At 29.5% G+C, this 27,891-nt stretch overlaps 1 protein-coding gene across 2 annotated transcripts; it reads right to left on the minus strand.

The window, feature by feature from the left end:
• Positions 1–250: 250 nt before the first annotated feature.
• On the minus strand, positions 251–27,628 carry LOC100163009 (uncharacterized). Of its 2 annotated transcripts, NM_001162683.2 has the most exon segments (4): positions 255–572; positions 656–883; positions 3,440–3,896; positions 27,319–27,620. In NM_001162683.2, coding segments are annotated over 2 exon segments (657 nt in total). In that variant the 5' UTR covers positions 3,894–3,896; positions 27,319–27,620; the 3' UTR covers positions 255–572; positions 656–680.
• Between the last annotated feature and the right edge of the window lie 263 nt (positions 27,629–27,891).

Raw genomic sequence — 27,891 nt, forward strand, 5'->3', positions numbered from 1 at the left:
TATACTTAAATACAATGGTGAACAAAATTAATTATAAGCTTGCATTAAGCGTTTTTTTTTTTTAATGGTTATTTATTGTTAAGTGTCTTGAAGAATTGAATGTTTTATGTTCACTGACCTAATGTCTTAGACAATTTTTCAACAAGAACTCGTAATATACTTAACATCTTAAAAACAGCATGGATCAGAATGATGCTATACATACTAATTAGTAATTATTCATGTTTATAAAAAAAAATGTGTACAACAATTGAATTAAGTATGACATGTTTATTAAGTACCTACATAGATGCATATTATATACATACTTACATAGGTACATACATAAATTATATAAAATATTTTATATCAAAATACATCATAGGCTGTAGTAGAAAATATTTCAATGGGAAATGTGTACTTGCATAAAATCAAAAGAAAAATCAAAGAGGATTTGTTATCAGTAGTGTAATAGACACTTGTTGCATAATTGGTTGGGACAGTTCACATCAGTGACCGTCCGTCGGATTATGGAAGATAATAGCATCAGGATGACAAGACGAAAATAGACCGCATAGGTACGCACATACAATCTTACGTGATATATAAAAAAAAAATATATAAAATAATAATATTAATAATAATAGGTTTTAACTTTTAAGGATCACAGTGTTACTTATGCGCTCGAACGGTATTCGCGTCTACCGCTTGTTCCTCGCGCCCTTTATGGTAAAACGTCTCCAAAAGCTTGGCTTCCGTATCGACGGTTCGTCATCGTCCAGTTCTCTGGTCGGTGACCCATGTCCAGAATCGCTTTCGTCTGCGTTGTAACGGCGGCCGGTCATTGTCGAGTCGTTTCCGCCACGTAAAAAGTCTAGGAAATTCGATTCAGACTTCATTTTACCTGAAAGTATAAAATAATTATAAATTATATTAAAAAAAAAAAAATAATGTATTTAGCACCTAACTTTTAAATAATTATTGTAAGTAGGTACCTATCTATTTAATGGACTTCTATTACCTATATAACATAGCCATATGGGTACCTATTATAAGATCCGTTACATGGACATAAATAGGTACATAATAATTAATATATATACGTAATTGGTAAATTAAGATATGATTACATAGTTGGATGGTAGAAACACGAAAACGAAATAACCACTTTATAACTATAAAATACTATAATATACTATAAAGTAGGTAGGCCAACGGAAATGATTAATTGTTAACGTACCTATAGGCTCCTACGTTTATGGTACCTATACCATGTCAAATTATGAAATAGGTAGGTAATAGTACCTATCTCGTCCTCGTGGCATATAATGATATAGTAAAATCTTAGAAAATATGATTTCAGCCATGAAAAAAGTATGGAAAAAAAATTATTGATTTTATGTCATACCTACATAAAAATAATCGAGTTGGAACCACTAAGTGATCATGAAAGATATATAAGTCATTGGCCAGCTTAGAATAGAAGTTCAAAAAGCTACAAGGTAGGTATCTATAGGGGGGACTGCCTTTTTACCACCCTCGAAGACACCTCTGGACCATATAAAGTGGCTCACTTTCTGGTAGGTAGGCAGGTAGGTAGGAAAACTGCAAACGAACCCGTCGAAACCTATCAAGCGTTATATTATGTTACTCAGTAGCGTGGCGAACTTCATTGACTTATGAGGCACAATAATTTATATCAGTAATTATTATAGACACTATTATATATAAATAATTACGTATTTACGTAAATGGTAACTGAGTAGAATGATTTGCATAGTCTTAGTGTGTACTTAATAAATTATTTACTATATGTGAAATGCCCCTTGTCTCCAGGACACCAACCACCCTTTAAGCTGAGGCACGTGCCTCAAATAAAGTCTACGTCACGCCACTGATGTCACTTACTTCCTTATACATACGAAACAACATACTTATAAGTTATATTATTTTATTATTGTAGGTACTACCTACGTAATATGCTATAAAACGCAATAAGTAACTTTTTAAATTTGGTACCTGTTGAGTATACATTTTAAAATTATTTTTTTATGAAATCCTAGTGTCCTACATTATAAAGTGTTGAATTATATTTTTTAAATTTTTGCTCCTCACCAAAAATGAGCCTGATACATAGACGCAAGTAGGGGCGTACCTATATCAATTGCGCCGAAATTACGTTTTTATCTGTAAGAAATCTATCTATTGCGCAATAAATCAACACCGCCAAACTTTTTTACATTTTGATTCCCCGGCTATCAATCCGCTGAATATTTTTAAATTATTTATTTTAAAACACAAAATGTAAAAGGCTTACATTTGCATTTATGTCAATGCTATTTTATAATCTAAAATATGTTTTATTTCATTAGTAAGTACACACTATATAGTCTATAACACTGCAGTAATAATATGATAATAATTTAAATACCTATCAATAAATAGATAATAGGTACCATTACTTTTACATTGTATATTTTATTATTTTTATTATAAATCTCTTTAAAAAAAAAAAAATACAGTTTTACTTAATTTTTTAAAAATGACAGTCACTAGGTATTTAGGTACTATTTATAGTTATCTAGTTATATTATTTTATTTCGTCGAGTGTTATTGCTGGGTAGCTATTCCCTTACGCTATCAAAGCCAATTGTATTCCATCCCATATGCTCATTGTAAATATTATTACTGATCGTATATATTCAATTTCAAATAAATGTTAAAAAAAAAAAAAATAAAAAATATTATTTTATAATTTTAACAAATTTTATATTGTTTTTTGTTTTTTTTCTGCCATAATAAATGTATAATTGGGTTATATTGTCCGTTGTGGACGACAATGTTTGAATTGTTTTTATGTAAAGAAAATAAATACTTTGCAGACTTTTATGGTAAACTAGGTGTTCCTATACTGTTAATTAAAAAAAAATCATGTATAATATATGATGCATCGGTAATTGTTTAATAAACAGTCGGCGGAATCAACATTAATAAATATCCGTCGGAATCGATAGCCGGCGGAATTGATATTAAAAATTAGGATTAAAATGATATGGAGGTAGGGGGCTACAGCCCACACAACAAAACTATTAATTTAAAATAATCCATTGCGGGCTTATACATTCTAAGTCAATAAGGGATATTTGGGGGGGGGAGCCAAGCCACCCTCCCTAGTTGCGCAACTTGCACCACTTTATGTAATAAGTAATAAGTATATTATAATATTAGCATATTTAGGAAACGTTCGTTGATCTGGCTCATATATTCCTCATACGAAATCAGTTACTTACATAAAAAAAATTATAACTAAAACTTATAGTATTTAGTCAATCAAAACTCGCAGGTCTGGCCATTGCAGCCAGAGTGGCCACTGGCCACAGGCTGCATTGACCGGACACGTCAACTCGGCGGGCCCTTGATAAGTTTGTCACGCATATATAGGTAGGGCGTAGATAGATACCTTTCTTTTTGCCAGGCATGCCGAAGCTCAGACTCCTGGAGTTGAGCTCGGCCTTGAGCTGCTCCGGCGGTATGTTTTCCACCTTGAACTCGTCCGGGTCCTCGACGAACGCTTGTTGCAGGTCTCGCATGATTTTCTTCCTGATGGTTTTCTTCATGGACAGATGCCGTTCCAGGTGCTTCACGTCGTCCTCAAACGTTGCCGCGCACTTGGTCTGCCGGCTACCGCCGCTCTTGTGCCGTTTCTTCTTTGACCCCTTGGCCGGCAACAAGTCCTCTTCGCTAGCCGAGCCCACCGATATGGCGCTGTCGGTGCCGCCCGCGCTAACGCCTCCCAACGAATTTCGGTCGTCGCTCTTCACGTCCAACCGCCGCAGCTCGTTCGGCAGACCGTCGTCGTCTTCGACCCCGCCGAATATGTCCCTCAAGTGTGGTATGTTTCGCTCGCTCGTCATTTTCTGCGAACAAACATTGGTAGAAAAATATAACACACTTCAATAGCAACAATAAAGATAGGTACCTATATAACCGTATATATTCCGTATTTTGTATGTTTTTAATATTTTTAAATATAACATCAAACATTTATATAAAGGTAATGATAAATTATAGCTGTATATACCTAGGAAAGTATCGTTGACGAAGAGTTTATAATCTCGCTTATTCCGGAATATGTATATTACTTTAGTATTATATGTAATTTAATATATAATATTATACAATGTAGGTATAATTCGTTATTGCGGGACAGCGAAAAAAAAATGTATATAAATTATAAATTATATTTAAATATTTAATAACTTATAAGTGGCTGTTGTAACTTGTATAGGTAATTTTTACTATCTATGTTTTAATCAAAAAGTTATCTAAAAAAATTTAAAAAATTATTAAATCCTTTCTATACAGTACTACAGTTGGTATACCTACCTATATTCTAACGGATAGAAATAATAACTAACACAGATAAAGTCTATAATTTTATGTGCAACAGGAAATTCAATTTAATTTAACTTTTAAGATTAATTAACTTCAATTGAATACGGTGCTTAATATTTAAATATGGCCAAAAAAATGGGCGCGGAAATCTTAATATCGTTTTGAACATAATGTTAAATGCGGTACCTATTATGTTTAATTATATACATATGTATAATAATAGTAATATGAACTGCAGAGTATAAGTTGCATGTTGCATTATAAAAGTAATCATAATTAAAAATTGAAAAAAATTATTGTAATAAAAAATATTGATTATTCAATAATTAATTTTCGAGATAAATATAGTATCTAATATATACGTACTTCAATAAATGGTTGATATGCACTGAATTATCAAAAAAATAAATAATTATATATAGGTACGTAGTATTTGCATAATAATAAAAGGTGGGCATTATAACTAGTTAAAAAGTTGTTTTTTTAAAAAAAACTTTTTAGCTTAATTATAGTTGGTTAAATGTCTAATCAACTCAATAATTTGAATAGTTAAAGAATCTATAGTAACAACTCTGTTTTTTCCAGTCAATTTTAAAAATAATACGTTAAGTTAAAATCATGTATTTGTTTAATAACTCTGAAATAGGTATTATAATATATACAATGATTAGATTTATACATGACAATAACTTAGACATTGATAAAATCTAAAAACCGTATAAAACGCTTTAAGGCGTCCGGTGCCGATGCCATTTTGTCCTCAAAAATACACTCTGCGGGAATAACGATACCGCCTTGTAGAATCAACCAAATTTCATATTTTTTTTTTTAATTGCTAGAGGAAAATATTCTATAGACCACATCGATCTCTGTTTTTCAATATTTTATTCTCAAACTTTATAATATGTCTAAAAAATTACAAGATAAAAAGTATTTTTTTACACATTTTTCATTACAATTATTTGAAATAAAATACAAAATCAGAGACTGAGGCTGTAGGAAGTCTACTTCTTTGAGATAAAAAAATAGTCATTAAAATCCAACAATTTTACAAGGCTTGAACGTTATTCCCGTAAAGTTATTTTTTTCGATATAATACACCCTCCCATCAACCTCCTCCCCCCTCCCCATAAATAAGTATCGGGTAGTAGATCAGTAGAAAAGTCTTAAAATTGAGATCGCAACTAAAATATAAAATTTAATTTTTCAAATTTTATAGAATTGTGGAGAATTTGAAAAACTGGTACCTACCAGGACTCGGGATCTGGGGTAAATTATTGAGGGTGAGGGCAATCAGTGATAAAACTAAAAATCTGTAAGGTAAAATTACACTATTGCCCACTCGATGAAATATACGAGGAGGCAGTTGCCCCTCGGGGCCCCCTTCCCCAAGATTATGGACTAATGATGTATTTTAAACAAAATATTTGCTTGATATTTACCTAAACAAAATTGAAAGTTGCACAATCACTATAATAATATTATGTGTGACACAGATGGTAATTTATTAGAAAAAAATGAATTAATTTCTTTTTAACAGAGTTAAATTAATATTTTTCTAAATATTAACTTTAGGTATAGACTTAAGAGTTATATATATCTATTGTTTGTTAACTATAATCTATTTACTTATGGCTTTACGTCCTTATAGCGTTGACTTCTCAAGCAAGGTCAAGTTAATTTTTTACTCACCCGCTCAAAAGAAAGGTGCCTACTAATGCCATGATGGATTAATCAGCTATTATCAATCCGTGGGAGTTAATATTAATAATTATATATTATTGATAATTTATGACATATCCAATGTGTACACGAACAAATCGAAATTTTTATATTATGTTTCGATGACTTCCTGAATTGCAAGCAACAGTTTTAACTTAATAAATATCTTCTAGCTACTATGGTGGGAGGTCAAGACAATGAAAGGTTTATTAAACTTAATTTATATGTCTGTTGAACACTTTTTATCCCTTAAAATCGATTGTTTTGGTATGCGTATTGTTTTATCGACATAATATTATAAGATATACATATATCTACTACTATATGTCTTGTCAAGTATGATGTAATCGAGAAGAATCAACCGTTTGGTAACTGTAAATCATTTGCAGTTGCGAGTTTGCCAATTCCATCATTGAAATTACGTGGACCGTATACCTATATACATATATTACATAATAGCTAAAACTGCAAACGGCAGCAGTGCGTATACCTACATCATTTGCATTGCGAATAGTATATTCGACTAATGTAACCTCTATAAGTTTCGACAACGTAAAGTTAATGGAAATAAATTAAAAACAAAAGACATATCAGTTCTTTGATATTTATCATTTCATTGGATATAATGATATTTAGAATAATTAATTTTAATCACTAGTTTTAACACTTTAGGTAGGTAACTACTTACTACCTGCAGTACTATAGTACTATACTACTATCTAATTCTAAGGAATATTTTATTCAAAATAAATCGAATGGCCGCCATTATTATTAAGACATATATTATTTTATTTAATAAGTTATATTGTTTCTTTTACAAAATGTCTCTGTAAATATGTGTTTTTGAAAAAAGTAAATATCTTCAAGACTTTGTGCTTTAAGGTCCTCGACATCGAATCACTTATGTGATACTCTTTGTCGCCGTCTTACAAACTTAAGACACATTTTCGTGGATCAGAATCAAATTCGTGCAGTTACAGGGATTAACTTTAGAGTGCTTCATTTTCTAATTAATGAGCATTGCGTTTAAAATCAATTACCTGAATGATGTAAAAATAAATGATATCAAAACACGTAAATTTACCGAGGAAATAACGCGACTGATTCGCCACGAAAGAATCGCCTTGTATATATATACTTAAAAGTTAATACTTATATTATTGAAAAAAAAAATAATGATGTCAACAATCATATCCAACAGTCGTTAGAAACGTATACATTGACATTGATTCGATAAATCGAAAAACGTCACATGGCGTATATTATATAGCGTAGAAGTATCGACTACATCGATTATACGGATGTACAGTTATCGGTATGAAAAAGGAAGAAAAAAAAAACGCAAGAATTATATTGCGCTTCGATTTTTCGTGAGTTACTCAGACAAAAACAAAAAAAAATAATAATAAAAACAACGGTAATGATCACGGTCGGAAACGTAAAAAGTGTCATACGTTTTTTTTTACGGACCAAAGCACAACGATCCGCCATATAATATTATTCCACTATATTATAATAGCTCTACACAGTTCAGCCTAAATGTTGCATACGCGATGATAAAATATATATATAATATACAGTATTGAGTATATTATACTATATAAGCGATACGGTTGCGTGCGTAAATTGTTGATGTTTTTCATTCGTTGCCTGCGTTCGTCAGTCGCGGAGACAAAAAAAAGTCATTATATATAGGTATAAAGGTATATATAGGTGTATATAGGTACAAGGTACTATTATATAGGTATTATAATATAGCTATGCCCCTCCGTTTCGCAGTCGCGATAATATGAGCTCGAGGGTAAATGGACAATTTCACCACGAATATTTTCGGTGCAGTAGACAATTCTTCCCCGGTACATTTTTTAGGGTGCACGGGAATCGGGTCCAAATTAATCTTTTTTTCGAAAGGCGGTAATTGGGCCACTACGGTTTTACATTTATAAAAGGTAGACCCAGTGATTGGGCCATTGTTTTCAACGACTTTTAATATTCTATCTGGTAATTGTAAAAAAAAATTAATTAATAAATAAATAAATTTAAATTTCCTATATGTTCGTTAGAATCTATTTATGTTGACGGCACTTTTGAATTCTGTGCAAAGCATTTTTGCTATGATTTACATATTTAAGCTTACAATTTAAGCCAAAAAAAATTACTGTCGATTACAAGGACTTCAAGAAGGAATTAAGCATATTACGTTGGCTGACATAGAAATTGTAGGATGTAAGTTTCACGTTCCGCAATTGTGTGGCGAATATATCAGGCTGTAGGCTAAAGTAAAGAATATAAAGATAAGAAATCTAAAATAGGTAAACAGCTAAGAAATATATTTAAATCTAGAAGAATTAGCTAATTCATCTATAAGTTACCTAGGTAACTGCTTTGCAAATGGATTTTATATAAGTGAGATGCCACTGAATAATAAATTAACTGCATTTTCCGATTGTATATGTTTGACACTTATTTATGACGATGTTATATTTTAACCTCCGCGTATTTTTATGTATTAGAAAAAAAGTAACAATTAGTTAATAAACGTTATATATTTGAATATTCGAATATTTTTATGCTACACACGTTTATGGCCCAATCTCCGAGTGCACTTTAAAAATATAGATTTAATTTGTGGCTCAATCTTCAGGTAATAAAATGTATTTTTTAATATTTTATATGATGCAGGTAGAAAAAATGTGGCTCAATTACCCAACGCCCATTTTTTAACGCGAACATTTCCCATCCTTGTTCTTTTTAAATTTGTTTGAATATGAAATCAATTTTTTTCTTGTCTAATGCGTATTAGACATAAAATGTCTAATGTTAAAACTATAGTGTAACAATAATCACAATATATTTTACAAAAACCTATTGCAATAATAACTATAGTATTGTATTATAGGAACCTAACATAGGTTAACAAAATATGCAGTTGGACAGTTCACAGCAGTACCTAGCATACTATTTTGTACCATAGCGTTGTTTTAACATTAAGATTTTTAAAATATAGGTGCTTTAATATTAAAAAAAATAAATTGAATAAAAAAACACAACATTTCAACACGGCAATGATTACGGCAAATATTACTAAGTGCGACTAGAGAATGAAAACAGATGAAAAAAATAAAATAATTACAACAAAGAGAATTTAAATTAGGAAGCCAGCCTTGGCGCAGATCAAAGATAATATATTACTATATAGAGATGAGATCACTTCAGGATCGAGAATATTTTAATTTTCGTGTTATACAGGTTTAATATAATATATTATATAGGTAATGATTTCGTTGATGAGTTGCAGTGGAATTCGCGGGTGAGAAATTTTCAAAAGGAAAAAATTATGAAACAATAGAATGCATATTATAATAAAGTTCTGTAACCGCGTTACACGTCATCCGGTGTGCACATAATATTATAATAAGTATATGTATAGGTCGTAAGCATAGACATAAAATATAATATAACATATATATATATATATATATTATAGTAAGTACGTTATGTTATAACGTATATTGTATGCATATTTTCATTAGTTGGACGAACGACTGTTGCGGAAAATCTCGATGTCGTAATATACTAATAATATACATGTGCGTGTTGTGTGCATATATACAGTGAAACAGTTACATGACGGATCTCACGGAAGTCGAGGGGCGTACCTACCTAAAATAAATTGGGGAACCAACATTCCTATTATATTACGATTGTTATTATTATTTTGATTTCTTGTAGGTACTAAAATTATTTTTGCATTTTGACAAGAAATGATGATTTGTTATTTCTCGTTTAAAATAATAACATACCTACCTAACCTATCTGAAGTGCCACTACAATGGGTGGCTCCTATATAATCAAGTCATTCACGCCTGTAAATTAATTTATAAAATATTCTTATTAAACACGACGCATGCATGATGTGTAAATGAAATATTTTTAAAATTTTATATTAAAATAAGTTTATAAAATTCGTTATAATATTAAAAAATAAAAAGTATATAAGTATATAAGTATTTTTTATAGCACCTACCCGTGGGGAATCGATTATAATACAATACAATTTATTTTTATTATCGAGTAACCCAATCTACTTAAAAATGTAAAAAAGTATTTGATAAATAAATTATTTGAATACTTTTACTCGAGTGCTTAACAACACCGCACATCAGCTGTTATTGGCTAGGTTAGGTTACTCGATACAATGCAGTACGGTACAACATAATGTATTCAAATTCGCTAAATGCGCAAATTGGCAAGTGTGTAGGTACTAGGTACGTTAAAATCTAGTTAATTGTGAGTTTGCCCACACGGGGTATTATATTTTTGATACGATGAATAACGAATAAAACGAAGAGGCGTCTTATAACGACAACAGGTACTTAAGTGGGAAGAGAAAAAATATGAATTTGAATGCCAAACTACCAATTATTAACGTTAAGTTGAATTTCCGACGAGAACAAAACGTACAAAAGCAACATTCGCGTATGAACAGTTTTAACTTTTAAATGTTATCAACCACATGTCACGAAGTCCCATCAATGGATGGTCTCTTCACTCATCCCCCCTGACTGAATTTATGTAAATAATTGTAATTATCAACCTGTTTGTTACATTACCCTATTATTTTGTCTTTTCTATACTTATACTTTTATCACTTGTGCTTATTGTAAACCATTATATTACAGATTGTACAATTGTCTAGTTAAAAAATAAAAAAAAAAAAATGTTATCAAACATAGAAAACTTGAATGAAAATCGATAAATGCACACAACCACTAAATTATTTATGTATAAAAAACATATTGTTATGTTATAAATAATTTACTTATTGTGTAGGTTAATACATAAATTATGTGTTTATTATTGAGGTATATTGTATAATATTAATGGAAAAATACAAATAAAAGGTACCTAATAAAAAGTCGAAATTAATAAAAGTAGATTAAACTTAAAACAATTTTGTATAAGTGACGCACTTGTATAAAATATAATGTGTAACTATTTTATGAATTAATTGAAAATATCATTTAACACATAAAACGCAAATGATATTTGAGTTTTAGGTTTCTATTAAGTACCCACATTTAGTAGGTACATTAATATTTATAACAACCTTTTATAACTTGTATTTAACTATATATTTATTAATTATTATACACATATTTTCTTAGTTTGTACTTTGTTACAAATTACAATTCTTTATTTGAATTACCGGTTAGCTAGATATACTCATTATAGGTAGGTAATTCAGAACAATTAATTATAAATCACCAAATTTTTTTTCTAGATATTACCATTTACTATTACTCCTGATATAATGAATTGGTTAAGCCGGTTAAATTATGTCAATCATTAGATACAAAAAATATTGTTTCCTTACTGCCAGACAAAAACATGGAGGTGTTACATATAATGGGTAACTTCCTCAATCATGTTATTATGTTACCTATTCATTATATTAACCAAATTACTTAACGTCCTAAACAAATGTACAGACTACAGATTATATCAGATTGTTTTATTAATCGAAAAAAAAATAATGACAGAAAAATAAAATGTAATGCACTACCCACCTAGTTTGTGTATATAATATAAAACAGTTGTAGAATAAACACTTTTATTGTTGTATATAGGTACTGCCGTCCTAAGGAAGAACGCCCTAAGTTTCTTTCATGCCATTTTAAGAGAAATTAACTTTTATGTTTAGCACCTATAGCTTTGGTACTTTTATTTTCATAAATATAATATTTTTTCAAAGTAAAGTTTCTTATGGAAATATATACCTGATGAATGCAATGGAACTATTCAATTTTATTTCACCAAGATATTCTTGTTTAGATATTCATACTAAGTACCCTATTAATTATTTAGAATTGATATTTGGAAACATTTCATAATTTTAGTTACGGAATTTTTAATAGTAGCATACCAAAATGTACTGATTACTAACGAATAACGATAGAAGAAGTAATGGCATATAATATTATCTATATTCATTTTTAGTTGTACCTATTTAACAACACAATTTGAAAGTTTAAAAATAATTTTTAGTAATTATTACAAGTTTAAATTTAATACAGCTACTCATTATACATTTTTAACCTTATCTATAATAGGTATATAAATATATAATATGTACCTTTAATACGCGAACCTCATAAACAATGGCATTTATTTTTTATTTCGAGTACCTAATTATCGCTCAGAAGTTAAGTCATGTGGGATCTTCACTACAGTGGTCCGTGGGTAGTTCATTTTAAAAACAATCGATTTTGTATAGAAAATAAGAAAAAAAAGTGTGAAAATAAACCATATTATATTATATATCGTGCATTAATATTATATCTACGTATTTTACTACACATTAATATATTAAATTTCAAATGTAATCATAAAATTGCCGATTGGCGTAAATAAATATCGTCCATTTAAGAAAGTAGTATTTGATCTTTAACTATTTGCAGTACCTACATCGATTTACAAAACAGATTATGACAATGGCAATGTACTGTCCAGACGAATAAATATAATAGAAGTGAAGGTGGGGGTAAGATGACGAGGTTAAGCTTTTACGATTTTTCCTGGCCACTGTAAATAGATTTACTTTCAGAATACTATAGTATATAAAGAAGTTGAAAAACTTACCGTGGCCTGATGATGTTTTGCGTTTCGCAACTAAAAAATTACTCTAAAATACGCTTCAAGTGAAATATTTTTCATAGTTCGCATTAACGTCAATGCGACTATTTATACCATAGAGTAACATATTCTAATCACATGGAGGTATATGCGCGTCGGGATTTGCCCCTATCTGTGATAAACTGTGAGAAATACTAAATTCGTATATTAATTTATATATATTAATTCGTTTATTTTATGGATTATAATATATTGATATTATATATAATACAATTTAACGATAAATAATATTACATTTATTGATATTTTTCTGAAAAATAAATGTAAAAGAAAATTATCAATTAAGTACACGAACAATGTATTACTATAATTGATATACATTAAATTAATATATACGATAGTAATAACGATAGGTTGTGATGTTTGCTGTTAAGATTGCAGTGTTATTATTACATTTAAAAGACAGCACAATGTGGAGCAGTTGTCTATTTCTTGTATAGTGCTGTACAATAATTTAGTAGGACAGTTATTAATGTCACTTAGATCTCACTTGTTATAGGAGTCTTCGCTACTTGGTATTTTTAGAAATATGTCTCGTCCTCCATTACCCACTAATATAGATTAAAAATCCAATTAATTGTAATACGTTTCGCCGGTGAAAGGTATTTAATATTATATTATTATATTCATGTATATTAGGTATCTAATAAGCAATAATTTAATGATAGTATTGTAACGACATTATAATTGTATATTATTATCATACAGACATAAGTACCTTAAAACGCATAATCCTATGTCTATACTGTAGTAATGTAGTCTCTTGATGATGTACACTATAATATAGATAGGTTATATAGGTATATAGTATTAGTATAATATTATAATATACGCAGTATTTAATTATTTTAATTAATTTATTCAATTAAGAAACCATTGTTTCTATTGTTAGCTATGAAAAAATGATACACTCAAACATAATAGTATCATGCAATAGTTCTGAAAATCCAAAGTGATATGTACCCTATGTTTAAAAGTTAACTTTAAGTTGAGATTTTCCTACAAATAATTATTTCAATTTCTAAAGTATTTATTTAGTCCTATAGTAATTTCATAGCTCTCAAAGAAATCTGAACTATATATTGTCATGAAAAAGTGCACGAAGACATTATGGCCTCATTTTAAACAACCTTGAGTCACACAATAAAAGAGTTCATAAATCGTTAAAAAATATAAAAAGAAAACCTTGGAATAAAATACAAATCATAACGTTCAAAGTGTAAAACTTCGACAAAAAATATCTGGTTATGGTATGTATTCCAGAAATAAGTATAATATCTTCAGTACTAATTACGATCTTAACTTAATATAGTTTTCTTCAAGGTCCCACGCGAGGACGAAATGTATTAAATTTCGAATAATTTTTGCGTGTAAAAAAAAATTCTACTCGATTTAAATCAATATTTATGATTTGAATCTCTTGTAAAAAATCGATAAATCGTATACGAATTAGTGATGCTTATATTGAGATTCCACCTACCTCTATATATAATGCTTCTTAAATTGTGTACGGTGTACCTACCTACCTGAATGCCTGATATCGAGTTTGTTTATCTTCATTCGGACGAAAAAAATAAAATAAATATAAATATTCACTTAAAACGTATTGTCCTTCAAAAACGGAAATTTCTATAAAAAAAAATTATGTTAAATATAATATGCTGCGAGTAATGCGAAGATGATAATATTATAGTCTTTATGCTCATATTATAAGTACCTATATACAGTAATCACAACACATATTATGACGTGTGCTGACCTAACACAACCAGAATTGTTTTTTTTAAAAGTTGTTTAATTATTTGTGTAAATAAAAAAAAATTCTTGTTATTGAAGTTTGCGTCGAGCTGAACAAAATAGAGGTGAAGGGTTATTGTTTATTAGTTTTATACTTCGTGTCCACAGTTTTAATTCATATCGATTAGGTCAGCAAGGGAAAAGTATCGAGTTGAAAATGTATTCATATATTCTTGGAGGCTGGTTGTTATATAATATATTATAATTTATAAGTGTTCCATATTATTATTCTCATTATAACTGACGTTGGGAATTTACCATTATAATGTTACGAACCTGAACAAATACGACGAGACGTGTGTACTTTTGTCAACAAAATATTAAGTGGATACCTACACAATTATTATTGTACATTTGACTGTTAAAAATCATTTCAAAAAGTCATTTAAATATGTATCTATCTGTTACACAAAGATGATTTAGATAATATTATTATTATACACGCCGAGTGGACATAAATTAAAATGAGTTTTGATGACGTTAAAAAATAATATTATGAAGAAACTATTTTTTTTACACGAATACACAATAATTCAAGACTGTAAACGACCGTCAAAAACTCATAACAGTCCCGACTATTTATACGCTGTCGACCATTAAAATCAAATCAGCATTGTTCACGTATTTGTTTTAAACAGATGAAGTGAGTATCAATAATGAAATCTTATTCAAACAATTCAAACTTAGACATTTTATTTCCGAGAAAGTGTTGATTTGTATTCGTCTTATATCCACTGATATAATAGGTAACCGATTATACTGGGAAGAATATTTGTTCTAGGGCTGTTTGTTTCACGATTTCTATGAATTATTTAATTTTGAGTTCAAATTGGGCCATTAGAAATTATTTTCACTAAATTGATGAGCATCTGAACTAGTTAACAAAACACGAAATACTTTTGTTTTGAAAAACCGCAAACATTAACAGTACCATTTTACGATCGTATTTGGTAAGTGAAAAAATAACATTTCTATAAATCTAAACTGGCTAACTTATTTTCTTCCACTTTTACGATCTATAAAAAACATTAAAATATTTTCTTTTTAATGTATTTTGAGGTTTTTATAGAGTTATCCACACGTAAAAATGTAAAATATAAAACTTGACACTATATATAGACTCCGATAAAATATATTATTATGCGGCACGTCTCAATTCTCAAATGCGTTAAAGAACCTAACCTAACCGCTTTAGAACTTCATAAAATCTGTATCATACAGACTGTATGCTTTGAATGTGTTTGTGAATAAATTAATTTTATAATGTAGAATAAATGCTATTAAAGAATTAAATAAAAGAAATTTTACTTTTACGCGATCGTATAGAAGTAATAATTTATAATATAAAGACTATTGTACCATCGCTTTTGTTCCTATTCGAGTGTGAAATAATAGGTAGTAATCAATAATAATATATGTTATAACAAATGGATTTATATAAATACCTACTTAAATATATAACAAATAATATTGTTTATTAAAATTCTACTAAGATATTATACTCAACAGATTTTAAGTATGAATTTTAACACTCAATAGATTTCGATTTCAAAAGTATGTAGGTATATCATAATTCAACTAGGCGTATAGGTATAGGTACCTACTATTATAACTCATAAGATATATGAGGGAGATCAAAAAAATGTCATAACGTAATTTATTTTACGATATTTTTTATTAAATTGCATAACGTACATTTTGAGATATGAGTATTCCGTATTCGTATTTTTAAAAATGACACGAAACTGTGTTATCAGATTCCGTGATCGTTGTCTGCGTCTCATGATGGGATGCCTACTATTATTATTTTCTGTATTAATGGATCATTTATGGATAACAATAATGAGGACGTGGGCACGTAGAATAAGTACCTATAATATATTATAATTGTAATATATTATTATTATTATTGTACATTAAACTTGTACAGGCGTCGGGCATTCAGGTCCCGCAGACGTTGTGTTTTCTAGATTTTATAGTCCAACAGGTTGCCCGCCGAGCGCACGCTTTATATATATTATATTTTGTATACCTATAGAACACGACGATGAATGAACGTAAGCAATAAAAATATACTTTTTAATCATATTTTTTTCCGTACCTCCCATCCCTCCCGTCGCGTGCTTTCACTCCACATAAAAAGTGTTTATAGTGTTCATAATAGGCGTAGGTATATACCACAGACCACAGTGTTCTGTACGCACATATTATTAGAATACATATATTATATAGTACCTAAAGTGTATCGTATAGGTTTTTGATATTGTAGGGTTATTCAAAAAGGTTAATCCGGTTTAAAATGCTTATATATTTTTATTTTTAAGTTTAAAGAAGTATATTATCCAATACGATACAATAAAATTAATGAATATTATTTCAAATGTATTTTAATGGTATGTGCCTATACCTAGTACCTACCTATTAAATGAATGTATTATATTATTGTGTAGCGTCCGTTGATATTAAGATGTTAATATAATCGGAACTAAAATGCATTCCACACATATCCATGGACCATATCCATGGTACCTACGTAGGTACGTATCTTATTTAACATATCCACAAAAGAAGAACTAGAAGAAGTCACGTGACGTAACACCTGCAGTTGATCTAAGGAGGCCAGTAGTTGCTAATATATTTATTTTGATTTACTGTGTATGGTGAAATTATGTTTTTCACCGTCATCATCACGCGCGGTATACAAGCGAGGGGAAAAAGCGATCATCCTGACTATTTTCAAAAAGTTTTCCGAACCCGAAAAAAAATAAGAAAAACACGTGCATTCAATTTTTTCTCCCACTCGTAATGTATCCATTGTGTCGGTCGGGGCTGCTGTCTTTTTGCAGGACCATAGACGAGGATCCAGGGTTATATTAAAACGCACGGCGATCTCGTTTTACCGGCTCCCGGAGACACGTGAGTATGGTCTCTACAGTAATAATAACTATCATATTATTATGGGTTCACGCGGCACACACCGCTGCTGCGACAGACTTCAAGTACCTAAGAACAGTGTACCGTATTAGCTCTCGACAGTCCGACCTACAATGTGTGTGTGTGTGTCTCGCACCAATACGGTTAATATGAGTGTGCGTATTATATATTATACAATATTACTATAGGTATACCGGTATGGAACTCGGTAGGTATATAGTATACCTATATATATGTTATATTATATATACTGTTGCTTTATAATATTCAATCCTATATAGGTACTATAAATTTCTGCGAAAAACGCATTTGCCCATAGGTACCGCTTTGATCACGAACGGGGGATTAGATGGATAGCTATATAGTACCTATTATATTATATATATATATATATATATATATATATATATATGTGTGTGTGTGTGTATAACGCGGATATAAAACGGTATTGTTTCTGGGTCGATGAAGTGACGATTAACTATTAAGTTCATCGCCGTTTAACCTAATTGACACTCTTGGATCTCGCGTCTCGCGTGTTTTTCTCGTATCTCATGGTTCTCATACTTAGATATACACACAAACGCGTCTACCCATATTAATAATATTCAATTTGTGTGTGTGTGTGTGTGTATGTAATTTTAGACATGTATTTTATATTTGATCAAAACCTCCCAAATGACTGCAGTGTTAAAAATATGTATTGTTTACATTTAACGGAGCTTAAGACAGGATAAGTCCTGCACTGGCATAGTTTAATTTGTTACGGGTAACGCCGTGCAGGATCAGCTATATTATAATTAATACATATTATATCGAATTATATAGCTTCTGCCCATATTTTTTCAATTATAAATAAAAACCCATTATTCCTATTCAAAATCAAAGGACTTTAAGCCATAACGGACGACCTTTAAGGAAATCTACAGTTTTCACCGCGATTTTCACAAAATGTTCGTCAATATATTACTTTCAGTAAGATTCGTATACACTATATAGTGTCATAGGCTACTTATTATTGCTTACTTTTTACTTTTCATCTCACAAAATATGTTGAATTTAGTTGACTCACAAAAAACTATCATTTTATTTCGTTTATATACCTATTGTTACCACCTGTATTTTATTTTTGGTAAAAACAATCCAAATAACTGTATTAAATATCTATGCAGTTTCCATTTAACGGAGTTTAGGAATGGGTAAATCCATTTAATTTGTCACGCGCAACGCCGTGCAGGATTAGCTATAGATTGCACCTATATAATAATATGAAGGCGGTGCAGCCTACAGTGGTGTTAATGTCAATATATGTAAAGTGTATTTTTAAAAGTATTAATTATAACCTGACATAATATGGGGCATTGAGACCAATTACCCGTTTCTGCAATACCAGATAAAATACATAATATTATATTAATACATTAATACACTGTAGTAAATAATAGTAATAATAATACTTGTTTAATATTTAGAACAAGCGACTGGCACTTATTTTAATATTATAGTAATAATATTATTTACTTATATAAGAAAACACCCTATCCAGTACTATTATATAGGTACATCGACTAGTGACATTGTGTAAAATTTTTTTGTTTTATCTAAGTAAATTTGTATTATAAAATAATTAATTATACTTAAATCAAATTGTCCTAAGCCTCGGGAATAATATTAGTTTTTGGGTTTAGCAGTTGATTTTTAATGCTTATTAGCCAAATCATCAATTAGATATTATTATTATTATTTATCATTATATTATCTTTAGTTGTATCTTTTAGTTTAACTTAGATGTTAAACTACTGGTAGGTATCTATACTTTATAATATATTTAATTTATAATATAGACACAAAAACAACTACCAGAGGAGGCACTACTCTAATAAATTATAGTTTAATATTTAAGAAAAGCGAGTCCCGGAGTCCACAAAATATTTTGATTTCAATTATTATAAACCTATTATACTATTTTACTAAGCATATTCTATACAATTCTATATTTGTATAAAAAAAAAACCAAATAAATAAATTTAAATGTTAAATTACTTTATTGTCTTTTAATACATCCATCAGGTCGAGTCTCCGATCAATGTGAACATTTCTCAATTTGTATGAACTTTAAGAAAGATATTATATTATATTAGGTATAATATGTAATAGTAAAACCAATGATTATAAATTAGTTTTTAATAATTAGTATTTATAATCAATGGTAAAACGTAAATATATTATAATATTATACGAATACAGTTTATTCCCGTTTATATCTACAGAGAACCTACTACCCGCGAATTAATTTTCATAATTATTTTACAAACCGAAGTATGCAGATGATCCAAAAAAAAAAAATAACAAAAACATTAACTAACTGTATAGTCTTTTGAACCCCTTCAATAATTGTCATGTGCTGTAACATAAATAATATACGGTAACAAAGCAACGGACCACGAGCCACGATCGTAGGTTGCGAATACCGCGTTACCCGCCCCCACCTACCATCACGAATGTTCACAGGGGAGGGAGGAGGACTATGATCGTTCGTAATGGTGACGGAGACGAGTGACCATACATATTTTATCTCGTATCGTTTTTTGTCCCCCACCACTGTACCTGTATGGCAGCTATGAAGTCATCGTACGACGGAGGTAGGTACTGACCGAATTTATTATAATATAAATGTACAGTAAATTCATTACCACAAAATAAAATGGTGGGTATTAGCATTGATTATAAATACTTTGTAATCAATTGTATTAGGTACCGACTAAAATATTAAATAAACAGCTATTTTGCAGATTTTTAAAATTTTTGTTTACAATTTAGTACCAGACATTATTACTTATTATATGTTTTATTATTACCTATATATGAGAACTTTCATAGATAGTTTATAGCTGCACTTGCAAAAGCTTTTTTTCGCGAGCATAATACCAGCTACTCCAATACTCAATTTAATTTTTAGTAAGGAATTTGCAGGTAGAAATGTATCATGGTAGCCGGTAGGTAAAAATAACTGGTAAGTAATTGAATTTATATTTAATTAAAAATAGATTTTGTTATTATTTTCCGAATACTATTTTTTTAAATTTTATACAATGTATCCACTTCAATCTTAAAGTAAACAATTTTGGAAAAACGATGATTTACTGTTAATTGTTAATTGTAAATATTAAATGTGTACTGCAGTGTAGTGTCAAGACAGACGACAGTAAACACTAGTGTATCTATATTATAATAATAAGTCAATTAAGTTATAAGAAATATTGTCATATAATGTAAATATTATAATTTTAAGCTAATTTATCTTTTGGGAATTAATGTTTTTTATTGAAACCAAGCGCGCCCGCAGGATAAAATCCCACTAGGGGCAAGATATAAGAATTACTTACAATCTAATAATAGTTATAGTGATATTGATGCTAAAGTACATGAAGTTAAAAATTCTCAAGGGGTAATGGCCACTTTGGACCCGCTTCGGGCACCCTTGATTGCAACTTATCTTCATATTTCTTGTGATGATTTTAATTTTTCAGTAAAATGTGATGACCATATATATTAATCATTAGGTAGTCATTACTCAAGCAGTTACTATAATGTTACTTTTAGCCAGAATATTAAGTATGCACTTTAACAATTCTAAATTTACTTATGGAATTATTAAATTAATCGTTCGATGCAGAATTGTCTATAGAATTATAAATATAAAGTGATACGCATACGCATACATCTATACCAGAGATTTAAATATTTATTAGTTAGGTATTATATAATATTATAATTAAATTTGAATAAGTCAATAATCAACGTGCACACCTTCTCCATAATTTACTGCAGTTTATATATCTACCTAATACATATTTTGTTGACGACGTTCTATATACGTATTATATGTCCACATTCACCTTGATAGTTTTAATAAAATTCATTTATTTTTTAGATTTAAAAAGTCATTTCTTTTATTTGTATTCGTTATTAGTAATTTATAGTAATTTAAATTACCACCAGCTAATATAAATATGAATTATTATTATAGGTGCAATTGTACTCACATATTTCTGAAAATGAATTTTAAAAGTTTTTTATTTGTATTATATTTTTTTGTGCCTTCGTTTAGTTTTCATTTTCATCCATCGTCTACGGGGAATATTATTTTTCTTAAGCTCAAAATTATTTACAACTTCTCAGCATTTCTGAAATGTATTATCCCCAAGAGATACACGTGATTCCGGAGCAGATTAATTAAGGCTAAAAGTTCATCTTCCACGTTGTTGTTGGATATAAAATATAAATTATAAAAAAAAAAAAAAAAATCGAACAACTGACCTATACCTACTTATTATGCAATAAATAATAATATTCTGTTGAATCGATTCACCTTCAGTTCGGGTAGCTGTATAGTAGATATAGGTTACCCTGTAGGTATGCCCTTTACACAACAACAAGTGGTATATTATAATTCATAATTATTATTAAACATCCGTTATCTGTTGTATATTTTTTGAATAGATGGGTATTGCCCTTGAGGGGTTTGGACTCTTATATATATAGCGATATATATCAATAGAGCGCCCAAACGTTATTTATAAAATGAAAAACTATTTGAACGAGCTGCCCAAGGTGATCGAAGGCTTCTATTATATACAACGAACATATAAATAATATAATCTAGAATCGTGTATATATAATATATATATAGCTTTATGGTATACACTATTAGACAGGTATATGACGTATAATATGCACACAACAGTCACCCATACTATATGTATATGGGTTGTATACTAAAGAGCATAAAAGGAGCCATCGTCATGAGTCATCGTGTGTATAACCTTTATCACAATATAAAAAATAAAAAGAATCAACAAAAATAATTTTTCACCTATTTTGTTCTGGTATAGTGGTATATATAGGTACGTTTAATGAGTTGCTTGCTATAAGCATTTACATTTTACAATGATGAACGTGACAGCTGTAACTCGAATGTTATTATTTATTACCTTTATCTCCTTCTTCAAAACCATATACATATGCAGTTGCCAGTGACATAAGTATACGAGAATACATCGTAGGCCTCAGTTATCCTCATTAGCCATGTTGAAAAATGAGTTCTGTCCATACAAATATACCTATACAATGGTGTTAACTGCAGACCTATTATCTAGTATATTAAATTAACGTTTAAGCGAGATGCATGTATAGGTATACTCTGTATGATGGTGTAAGCTGCTTCTCATCGACGGAAATGAGTTAAGTTGTTAATTCTCAATACTGTAGCTGTTTAATGTGTTCTGTGATTTCTTCAAATTATTCTCAAGTTATTAGCATTAAACATTTTTGTAATGTTGTGTATGCACACCACATTATGTATTCACTTTCAGTCGATTAAAATAAAACAATATCAATATAATATAGAATTATTAATTATATATTATTTTTCTTTAGGATTTACACGACTTTTAGGATATGGATTTAGGATAGTATGCCTATATTATAATATATTAGTTTTCAGAAAACCTATAGTCTACACGACTACACATAATACCACGAAATAAAAAATTTAATAATTATCTGTGTTTGTGTATAATAATAATATTCTTATTAAGCCATACACTTTTTAATAAAATAATCTTATATAATTATAAAGAATAAGGATTTAAAAATAAGTAGTTATTGTGAACGGAGGATATGTTTTTATTTGACTTCGAGGCTTAATCACACTATATTTTAAGTCGATTTTTAAGCATGGTCAGAAATTTACCCCCCACTTAAATCCTTGGTTATGTTTTATGAATTTTACTATATATTTCTATGGCAAAAAAAAATAATTCAGTCTGATACAATTGATTGATAAAAAAACTTAAAAGGTGTAGTTTATAACAATAGTAGTTGAAGAAGAGCGAGAGGTGGGCAAAGTCTCTTACTTCCAATTATATTAATAAATATATATTATATCATACAACTTATGAGTTATGCGTATACATAAAGATTTATATAATAAATAATGGATACAGAAAATCTCGGAATAATGTTTTATTATGTGTCCAAATAAAAAATATAATAATATAATTATGCATAATTCGTTTCACATAACTTTCAACAAATAACTGTAAATTAAATCAAAAATCCAAGAATAAGAATATAGATACCTAGGTGTTAAGGCATATTGATTAAAATCACACAATTTCGCGTTTAACCTATAGGCTAAACTGCTACAGTACCTATAGCAGATTGTATTTTGGGGTAAACTAATAGTTAGGGGGGAAGGGTGGTGATCTGATTAGTAAAACTATCCAATCAAACTAAGGTTAAATCGACTTATTATTTATTATAAGAAAAATAATTTCTATACAATTAAGATACATCATTAAAGTACTAAATTAATTCATGTTAAACGTTTAAGATTATTATCCTGGTCGTATCCAATTTTATGATAATCGCTAATATAATGGGTAGGTTAGAAGTTAGAACCATCGAGCTTAATAATTAAAATATCGGAAATTTACTTTTATACAAACATAGATTAGCTTTTTTCCTACAATATTGATAATAAGTGTATTTACTCTCAAACCGCTCAATAAACCATATAATTGGAAATACAAAAATACATTTTCATAGAATTTTTCAATACTATTCATACCCCATAAGTAATAACCTTAATATAAATAGTAAAATTAATTTCACCAAACTTTCCTATTAAATTATTAAGCTATAAAACCAACAAATCGAGGGTAATGTCCTTACTCCTTAGCTCGTATTATCTCAGGCTTTGTATCTACGTTATATAGATAGTAATTTCTTTATTCGTTGACCATTGTTGACGCATTGTCATAGAAAATTATGTTAAAAGAATAACTGTCTGTAATCGAAGGTTTGTTTATCTTTTATTTTTTGTTTTGAAAATTCTTTAACATTATTGTACCTTTTGCTTGCATCATATAATATAATAACGTCATGTGTGTTTGCCAAACATTGTTATTATTACCGTCATCGTTATACTATAATTTACTTAGATATATACTATTCATAGAGAACAAAATCGCCGAACATACAACGCAGGTACCTTTATATATATTATATATTATTATGTAATATACATAATATATTATTTATTACGCGCACAAGGTGCCTCAAAGCTATACACAGTACCTACGACAGACTGCCTATACTATCATGACATTATCATTATTTTATTACACCCCAAACGCAATCTGCATCGCCGAATTTATTGAGCTATACGAGGTAACTACTCTACATCAGATTATAGAACGAATTTGGTTTCACGCATAATTTACTCAACATTACAGATGTAGTACAATATATGTTACCGAACAATATTATTATGATTTCGGCGTTTACCAACAATCGGGAAAATTATGAATAATCTTCATAAGTGGTGAGTGGTGAAAGCGAATCACGATTATTGCATGACTGCATATGTACACATCATTTGTAAATTTTCCATCGCTAGAGTAGCTAAGCTACCTCTATCTACAAGAAAATCGTAATCACATTTGTATTTTAATTCTTTATCCCACAGTATTCTAATTTATTAGTTTTTGTTATCCTCGTAACAAACCTTACGAAAACCGAGTAGCCTGGCGTCGGCGAAGAAGCATATTTTTAAAATGGGTAGGTACCTATTTAATGTTTTTATGATAATAATGTCCAATCGGTTGGTACTAAGAGGTATACGTAAGTTAAATATTATTTAAATATAATAGATATATACCTATTGATAAGAAATATATTATTGGGATTCAATATTCAATAAATTAGTTTTTGTCCAATTATATTATAATTTTATAATTTATAGCGTTGGAATAAATTCAACGAATCGAAACTATCGATAGGTAATTTACATAAGAAAATCGTCATTAATAGGTCCGAATTATTACTTCACGTTGAGTTTTCATCACATAAAGAATAATTTCCACATATAATCCAGCAATAATTCAGTTAAGATTAATGAAAAATGATTTAATACAATAATATTTTCAGTGTTTGGGATAACGATTTAACAACTGCAACTACTACTTAAACTGGCTATACTTAACAAATAAAAATAATTTAAATATCTATATGCAAAAAGTATTTGGTACTATAGTTATTTAGTTTTATCAAATAGATAACAATAATACAATATATAACATTTATGTATGTATTTTTACTGTAACCATTGTTGTTTATCGTGAATATTAATCAATTATCATTTATCACAGGCAAAAAATAAACAAGAATCAATGCACTTATGTATAAATAGATTCAGGCAAATTTGGAACTAGTGAAAATAAGGGTGTTTCAAATGAGCGATGCTTGCCCTTGGTTACAGTTGTTCGGGTCATTTGAAATAATTATTGAATGACAGCATTGAAAAATCTAAACTTTGCAAGATTTTGATAATATTATGTTATTATCTATCACATTGTATCTATCATATTGTATCAATCCGCAACAGTAGCTGATAAATAACAAATAATTTAATATGATTAAAACTATTAAAGGAATATTATAAACTGGTCGATTCGATAAATGAATTGTTACGACTTACGAGTAAGGGTGCGCTGTGTGGGTATGTGTAAAGTAAACGATAATTTGTTTATGTAATACCACCGTATCTATTACAGACATGCACACACAAATCACGCAAATGTCAAGCACTTTATGCAACACTCTTTCGTGCATTATTTTACCGTTCATTATTATAGACCTGTTGGATCCTATACCCATACAATATAGGTAATGGTTGTAGTGGTATTGCACCAATAATTGCTATCAATGAAACAATAATATTATAATATCAATATATAAAAAGGTTAGGTACTTATGTCGAAATATCAATATCAATACGTTATAAACTTCATATTTCGATAATGTTTATTTCTTTATTCTTCAATAACTTTCAAATGATTTCTAGGCCGATATCAAAACATTATTATATGCTGCTGTATAAAATATAATAATATCGTTTTATCAAACTTCTCATTGTTCATAAAATAACTAACACATATAATAGTAGGTACCTAGGTTGGTTAATATTTTATTCTGGGGTAGGTATACCTAATACGTACACAAATCAACTCGAATACTGTACAATAATTCCTATCCAAAAGCTTTTTCTAAACAGAATTACAGAAAGTAGGTTCGCACTCTAGTACTCTACCTGACGTATCGTTAAAGTCTACCCGCGGTGTAGCTGTTTATGGTATGTCACAGACATAATTTTACATAAATACATTTTACGCGTTCAATATCACTAATCACCATCATTGAAGTCGAATGGGATTTAGGTCCATTATTGTAGCCAAACGATCTCCCCCGTGTATAGTTTTCGTCCATGTCTTTGTTAGAGCAGTTAAGACGTGTACGAGCGCACTTACACGGCTGTGGTTGGATATAGGAGCAGAGCTCGAGGGGGTCGCGGATGAATCACGACACAACCGGTTCCCAGAGACAAGCGACTGGTTTTTTTCATCCATTATTTTTTTTTTATTATTATTATTATTATTATTATTATTATTATTTATTAAGTATTATTACTAGACACAAACGTACACAGTTAACGTGTATACAATAGATGAACTATTTAATAAAATAGTATACTCATCGTATTGTATTGTGCGTTACCGTGTATATCTATGCGTAGGTACTGGACATAGTCAGAGTTCATACACCACCCTATTATTTTTATCCAGCCACGGAAACAAGCATATTTTTAAAAAGTTGTATTGTGTAAATATCATAATATGTTATAATATTCATAATATATATTTCTATGCGCATAGTACATTAGTACGTACTCACCTCTGATTTTGTAGTATTTCTTGTCTTTTTCTCTCCCACTTTATGTGTATAATATATTATTATTGTTATACAGGTGGTGCGCGATTTGATGAGTATTCTCACGTGGGATTCGTTAGTTGATTGTAAATATTCCGGTACATTTTGCGAGTCGAGTATTATGCACCAATACCGGGTTATACGTGTAAGAAGCCGAATGCATAAATAAAATGATATTGGTAACCATTAAAATAAATATACGGCAGCGACACGGTCCACCGTGAGGACTAATGAAAGGTATACTGCTGGTTAGTAGACTGTAAACTGAAAAAACCGAGTATGTATGGGACTATGGGTAGGTAGGTAGGTACTACAAGTGAATGGGTATGAACTGTAGCAACTGGTAGGAGAAAGCCGGAGTGGGAATAATTGGCCGCTGTAGCGGGTCTATTCGTGTGGCTAGATGCACAATAGCGTCATCTTGCCTCTCGAGGCGTCAAAAAGTTCTTCTCGTTTCATCTTTGTTATCTATTTAACGAAAAAATAACATTGAATATTAAATAAGTGGTTATCGCATATACAGGGTGATTTGCAAAG

Source organism: Acyrthosiphon pisum, chromosome A2, assembly GCF_005508785.2.
Source record: "Acyrthosiphon pisum isolate AL4f chromosome A2, pea_aphid_22Mar2018_4r6ur, whole genome shotgun sequence".
In the NCBI taxonomy this organism is placed as follows: Eukaryota; Metazoa; Arthropoda; class Insecta; order Hemiptera; family Aphididae; genus Acyrthosiphon; species Acyrthosiphon pisum.